At 40.1% G+C, this 7,527-nt stretch overlaps 1 protein-coding gene across 1 annotated transcript; it reads right to left on the bottom strand.

Annotated features, from left to right (window-relative positions):
- Nucleotides 1-214: 214 nt before the first annotated feature.
- LOC113757877 (DDB1- and CUL4-associated factor homolog 1-like) lies at nt 215-7,522 on the bottom strand (the record flags this gene model as incomplete). The annotated part of the gene is made up of 7 exons (XM_027300956.1): nt 215-1,197; nt 1,445-3,065; nt 3,175-3,293; nt 4,270-4,380; nt 6,254-6,814; nt 6,950-7,129; nt 7,211-7,522. Coding segments are annotated over 7 exons (3,582 nt in total), but the record flags the coding sequence as incomplete, so codon positions are not given.
- Nucleotides 7,523-7,527: the final 5 nt, after the last annotated feature.

The following is a 7,527-nucleotide window of genomic DNA, read 5'->3' as shown; positions in this document are numbered from 1 at the left end:
CCTTCAGCTGGTGATTACATCTGAGAATTCTAATCAAACAAACTCTTTAACTCTTTCATCTTTCAATTACGAATCCAATGTCGTCGGCAGTTCAGCTGGACAACACATCTGAGACATCTATGATGCAGGCTGTTGATAAACATAGTTAATTGAAGCAAATATGAGCATTCATAAATGAATGGTTCATGCACACATGCACGCTTGAGTAGTTGCATTGAGCAAAGATGATCGTTTATTAAAAACTCACTTGGAAACATATCAACAGTTGTCCTTAGCTAACTTTGAGTTTAATAAGAAAATCAGAGCTAACAACGCAAAATTTGAACATTCCCCAACATAATCATCTCTAACTTCCCCTATTTAATCTCTAAACCCTAAAAGACAAAAAGGAAAATCCATTTAAAAGATGATTACAAGATTCTGCGTAAAAGTTTAATTATCAAATAGTGTACAAAAATTTGCTCATTTAGGAGCATGCACCTACTCTGACCCCTCCCACTAATCTTCTTACCACTCTAATCACAACATATCCTCTTCATCCCCGCTACTTAGAGATTCAAGCACCTCACTATCATCATCCTCCTCGTCACCTTCGGCCACAATCTCCAATATCCCAGCTGCACCTTCAAAGTCCCCATCATCCATTATAAAATCACCGTCTTCTTCCTCATCATCCTCGAGTTCACTCACGCTCTCATCATCATTGCTCATATCATCTGCATCACTATCACCATCCTCGTCAATATCTGGTCCCAATATCTCATCCTCATCCTCATCCACATCATCGTCTTCATCTTCACTCTCAGCATCATCTGGATCAGAATCATCATCAGTTGGCTTCCGACGACCAATTTCATATACCCTAGCAGAGGAATACATCTCATCCTGGTCATCCATTGTAACCAACCCAACAAAAGAATCGGTTGGCTCTGTAGCAAAGTCAAGAACACAGCGATCAACAGGAATTGTAGCAATGTCGGAGTAATTAACAGCATCCACAGTTCGAAAAGCAGCAAAGAGAGGATGTTTAACACGGCGAGTTTGAAATGCTGAAGTAACATCCTCGAGATTTCTCCTTAGAATTGCATAAATCACATCCCCACTAGCATTAAAAGTTATCACTGTTTGGTCTAAGGATGGCACACTTCGGAGAAGCCTGAAGTTCCGGAGATCCCAGACTTCAGAATTTATGATCACCTGTTAAATAATCATCAAACAATAAGAAAAAAGTAAAGGAACAAAAATGCAGATAAAGCAATCTCAGCATATACACTTCCACATTCTTCTAGATAAAAACAGGAATATGTGCATATTCACAGAATAAAAAAACAATTGAAGATTGACACCTAAGGAAAGAGAAAAGCTACTATCTCAATCATATGGGTGTATGGCTACTGACTAATTTATCTCTAAATTAGAGCTAGTCAAGAAGGTAGTCAGATACCTCATTCCCAGCAGGATGGAAGCCACCCCCACCATAATCAGAAAACTGATCAAAGCGATGCACTGGGCCAGAACCTCGGCGATCCCATAGGACCCCATTCCAGAGAAGCATGGTATCTGATGGGCTAAAGTGAATAAGAGAATACAAATGACCTCGACCTGATGGATTGTTTGACGTATCCGTAAGCTTTAGATCCAATTGGCTGGTCTGAATATCATACAAGAGAATCTCCCGATGGGATGATTCTGTTGATAAAGCAGCAAAAGCAGTTCCTGAATTGCTAAACCTCGCAGCTTTACATCCTTCGAATGAATGCTTGGGCCCAGCTGAAACTGAAGATACATCCCATAACCGCACATCATGGGCACTGGAGGAAAGAATCAACTGAGTATCTCCAGATATATATGACTGGGCAAGCGTCAAAGGATACTGGTGACTAGGGCAGCTATCAAGCACACAATTGCTGTTGGTGTCAAATATTTTGAGTTCCCCAGAATGGCTTCCGACAGCAATTTGCGAAGAGTCTCCAAGGAAAGTAACGCAAGTCAAAAGGGCACCAGCATCATCGCGGCAGGTTCGCCATGGCCTGAATCTACTATAAACAAACTGACGATCTCTACGGCTTCCGTGAATGCCACCATACATACTTCGAAACTCACGCATACTAAGGCGGGCCGTCATATTTGAGGGGGCGTCAAGGCTTCGTCTTGGTTCTGGGCACATGTGAGGATGTAGGAGAGAGAGAGGGGGCAATGTGGTAATAGGAGCCGGACACTGCCGATGTTGATGTTTTAGATACTGAACAACAAGAGAATCAAGGGTTAACCGTTCCAAGCTGGATGGTTGGGGCTCATTTGTAAGTCCATACTGGGTTGTAGGAACCATTTGCCTAAATTGAGCACCACTAAACTGGCTTTCATCCCCTTCAGCCGGTCCACAATTTGGCAATGATCTGCCATGATCTTTTAAAGAAGAACTAGTTGGTGAAAACATTGTTCCATCAGTCAGTTGGCTGCTTTTGCGAAGCATGCCAGATGTAATACAAATTGGAGACCGTAATGCATAATCACCTGTATTAAGTCGTTTTCCGGGTGACATTAACCCAGATTCCTTCAAGTCTGTCAACTTACGTTTCATTGGTAATACAATTGGAGTTTTACACTGGATATCGACATCCCCACTGGACTTAACAGCAGACACAGATGGAGTTCCAGGAGCACTTACAGCTGTAGATGATCTTTTAGAAGTCAAGTTAATTTTGGCACTCGACAATATTGGGGAGTCCTCAGCAGAAACCTGAGCTTTAGAGTGAAGACCATGTGGAGAAGATAAAGTCGTAGGCCTCTTTTTCAAACAGGAAACAGCTGAATCAGTTTTCAAGCCCAAATGCTCTTCCCGATATGTCAGTTTTAGTTTATCCGACATAAATCCACAATGAACTCTAGCAGATGGCCATTGAGTCAGAATAGATGAAGATTCCTGCACAGATGCCTGATGAACCAGGGATGCTGGTGTGGCCAAAGATGGTAAAGGTGTCAACTGAGCCTCTTTTAGAAGTACAGCTGCTGTTTCTGCCAAACCAGATGCCTGTAGGTGTTCGTGTATAAGAAGCAATAGTTCCCTGTAATTAAGAATTCAAAAGTTGCATGATAAAAACAAACAAGAAGAAGAAAAAAGAATTAACACTCATCTACAAAAAGTACTTCTTGGATAAGAGCCAGGTCAGCTACCTGGAATGGTATGTAATTGGCGTAGCAGCAGCTATAGCAGCTCTCTCTATGCGCCTCAATGTAGGAGTAGCAGCATCAGTTGCTGCTAATGCATTTGCACGGCCAGAATTTGTTACAACCTACAGGACACAGCAATGCTTCACATAACATATCTACCATGTACAAAGAACAAATCCAGCTCTACAATATCTTCTTAATCCTGTTCAACTGTCATTTCATAAACAATAATATGTACCAAGTATGGCATAAAAAGAGACCCAAGCTTGCAAGAAGACTACCAAAGGTTAAAAAGCAGTTTAATTCGCAAATATGATATCATGGAGCATACCATGAAGGGCGATCCCTTTCTACATTCTCAATAGAACAAAGGGTAAACAATTTTATTTTATGACATGGCAGAACCCTTCAATCAGGAGAGCTTATAATCCAGAAGGTTTTTCTAAGCCACTACCAGGCACTTATGGCAACAATTTTGAATCACCCTTATCACATGGAAACCAGTTTTCTAATGCTCATTAAATTGTATATAAGAGAATCAATAAAGTTGAATGGCAACAGGCCCCTCAAAAGGCATGCAATCAAAGTCTTAAAGTTATATATCCAGTTAAAGTACTATCAAAATTACCAAAGTACATCATTTACCAGCAGTGCGAAAAACTAAAAAGCTTTGTTCTTAAGAAATAATTACACATTCATGTGTACATCGATTGGAAAATACGTACAAGCTGATCCACCATGGCCCAAATCTTTCAAGGATACTGTTTTCTCTATACGCTACAGGTCTTAACGCACATGGGACATTCATTTAAAGCTTTGATCCACATGCTATCTGAGCAAGCATATTCCATTTTTAAACAAATGGACGACTAAAACACTGTCGCGGAACTGAATTGTCTACTAGCATCATGAAATGTGCAAGGTGAAGTTTCTTCACTAAATGCATGCACGAGTTTCATTCCTACATGCGTAAGCTTCGTACCATTGTCACTTCAGCCCCTTTTTTTCCCTTTTATATTTTTTTTTGGGAAGGGGGGGGGGGGGTTACATAGCAGCATTTGGTATTACTTCCTCATGGAGAGTATTTTTAATGCTTACCCCAATCAACTCAATAGCCACCTGTGAAAGCTCCACCTGCCACCTACTTTGCTCACTACCAGGGGCCTGATTCCCTGAATCACGAATAAGTTCTGAAAGTTTTCTTCCAACCTGAAATACAAGTTGAAAATTAGACATCATAGAAGTAATCTACTAATCTCGCACCCAAATAGCTAAGTTTCACAATCAATATCATTGAAAGAGTTTAAAACAGATTTCAAATGATGTTTATCTACTTTGGAGAATTTTCATTTGTTGGATTGCATACTTAGGGATAGGGTTGCAAAGCCAACCGTCAAATACCTCATCAAAACCAAGTCCCTAGCATAAAAATGGAGTTTGAAACCCTGTTTAAAGTCACCAAGCTCATTGTGGCATTAAAACTTGTCTATCAAAGTTGAAGGGACAACAACCAACCAATTTGTTTTCACATAAGCAAGAGTGAAAAACAACGGCAGGGAAAAGAGGCTGCAAGGGAGTAGAGGGTGTTATGGCATACTATCTGCATTTATAAGCACTTCTCACCGAAATCTCTTGAGAAACAACTCAACTACCCAGTCTAGACTTTGCTTCTAATAAGAAAACAGTGCTCCAAAAAAAAAAAGAGAGAGAGCATTCATTTATAGAAATTTCACCTACTTTATGCCAAAGACATTGTTTTCTTTCTCAACACCACAAGAATGTTATATCAATGTCACACAAAGGCGCTCACAGTACCAAAGCACATTGAGTGCAAAAAGGAGCAGGAAAGGAAACTATGCAACAAAACCATGCAAACAGGGTTCTGAAATGACAAATGCAAGAAGGAAATTTTGAATTTGCACGATGACATTCATGAAAAGGTGAAAAAAAAGAAACGAGGAAATAGGATGCAGGCACTAAGAGAAGCTACAAAACCCCACATAATTAGTAAATTTGTGATTTCAAACTTCCCCAATTTTGATATTTAAGTTTAGGCTTGAGGTATGTTCTTAATCCAATTGCAACAGATCCAAGCCCTGAACATGTGTCAATCATACTTTTTCAGTTTCATAGATTACGGACCAAATATGGACCATCTATGGACCAAAGGCTCATTTAACTTTCAAAACCGTTCGAATGCACCTAAAAAGCAGCAAAAACCAAGAAAAAGCCAAAACCTATGGCCAAAATTCAAAACTTAATTCTAAAGCAGGGCATAAGGATAAAAGATAATTTCACTTCATGGAAAAGCATTGCCAAGTATCAAGCCATTCACCTCGGGTGAAAGAAGTTTAATACATAATAGAAAACAAATAACTCAGAAGGTTAATCACGTGAGAGGCCACAATTTTCTACTTTGATGTTGATGCGACAATACTATGAAATTGGACAGTAAACACGAAATCTCAAAAATCAATTACCTTATGCTGACTCTTAAAAGAAACCTACAGAATCTGCATTATTAGCATCAAACATAAAATAAAAAGAATCTAATTATCAGATGCTACCCAGATACTCCTCTTTATGTAACAACAGCCAGTTTGAGAAGCAAATATATGCCATACCCTGACAACTCAGTAAGCTCCTTTCATCAAAAAAATAAAAAAGGAGAATCACAAGCACCAAGAAGGTGAATTCGTACCATAAAAACCAATGCACAGAGACAACCAATCTCAAATATCCACCAGTAAGTAGGACGATGTGTCCATTGCAAATGCAAATTTGCACAATTCAATAAGCATAAGGCACACTTCAAATGAAATGCTAACATATATACCAAATAAAAATCAACAAAAGATTAAAAAAAATGTTAGGACTTCATTCCCAATTTACATTGGCATTTTAAAAAACAGTGGACAAAATCACGAAGATATAAATGGCAAGCACTAAGCTTTACTACATAGGGAAAAAATAATATGACTGATTTTGACTTCATTCACAAGGCAACTTTATCTTGTATAAAGAAGGATAAAGATTAAAAGAATAGCTTCAGATAACAACTCAAAATACGAAATAAAGCTACCTGAAGCTTTGTTAGTATGTGTGCAATTGTATCATCTCTAGCCAAACCAAGCAGCACTCTGCACGCAAGAGCACGTAGACAGTCAAGGGCACCAGGAGGGGTAACTATCCGTGGTTGGAGGAGCTGAAGAAGAACCTTGATACCATTATTGGCACGAACAGCCTCTCTGGTTAGCCGATATCCTTGTTCAAGTTGAGCAGCAAGGCCAGCACACCCAGATCCAGCACCGAGGGAAATTCTACGATCTCCCACTAATCCTGAAGCTACAGTAGGAACTGGGACTTGAGAAGTATTACTCCCAGACGAAGTACCTACCATGGCAGTGGAACCTCGATCAACCAAGGTAGATTCCCCACTCCGGTCACGAGGTTCATTCTGACTAGCCACACTTAGAGCTCGATCAAGAATACTTCGTTCCAAGTTCCTGTCTCTGGTCTCCGGACCATTTAAAGATTGGACAGGTGCAGACTGATGTCCTTGTGTAGCAGCTGATGGTTTATTGCTGATTGAAGGAGGTGGGCACACAAGATTGACAAGGACATTAAGTGCTGCTTGAATAATCTGCATGATGAGATCATGGTGTTCCCATGTGAACTTCCATTAGAAACAATGCAACCAAGATAAATGCATATAATTCTATCCAGCATAAACCGAAGCCAGGGGTGAGAGGGAAGAAGAATGTGCAGAAATGTTTACCTCAGGCTCAACATAACCAGCGCCATTGGCTGCATCCAGGATAACAGCTATACCAACACGATTGTTACTTAGGGTGGCATTTACTATAAGTTTACGGCTATATGGTACTAAAGTGACGATGTGCAGAACACCCAAGGCATACTGAAGCAAGTCATGTAAGTACCGCTCAACAGGTGGAGCCTACAAAATAAGCAAATATTTTCTGCAGAATTAAGTAAAATGAAAAAGAACCAATAGAAATTGAAGGACTGACTGATATACCTGACACAGTTCCAACATGGTAATATGCCCATTAGCACTTAAGAACTTGTCCACAACAGGCCATCTGGCCCTCACTAATGCAGGACCAAGTTTCCGATCCTTCTGTATCTGCCGAAATACAGCATCCAAGGCCTCATTACTAATATCAAGGGGCTTGTACACCGCCCTAGTACTTGGAATACTTCGAGCAGCACTGCGCATGTTCTTATTAGGGCGAATTGAATCCACAAGTAAAATAAGATGCGCCCTAACATATTGTCGTAGTGCAACACAAGTGTGATAAGCTATTTGCTTCTCTGAGGAGGTAAGCACCTCCG

Source organism: Coffea eugenioides, unplaced genomic scaffold (assembly GCF_003713205.1).
Source record: "Coffea eugenioides isolate CCC68of unplaced genomic scaffold, Ceug_1.0 ScVebR1_3388;HRSCAF=4594, whole genome shotgun sequence".
Classification (NCBI taxonomy): domain Eukaryota; kingdom Viridiplantae; phylum Streptophyta; class Magnoliopsida; order Gentianales; family Rubiaceae; genus Coffea; species Coffea eugenioides.
This window is presented reverse-complemented; position numbering and strand designations above follow the sequence as displayed.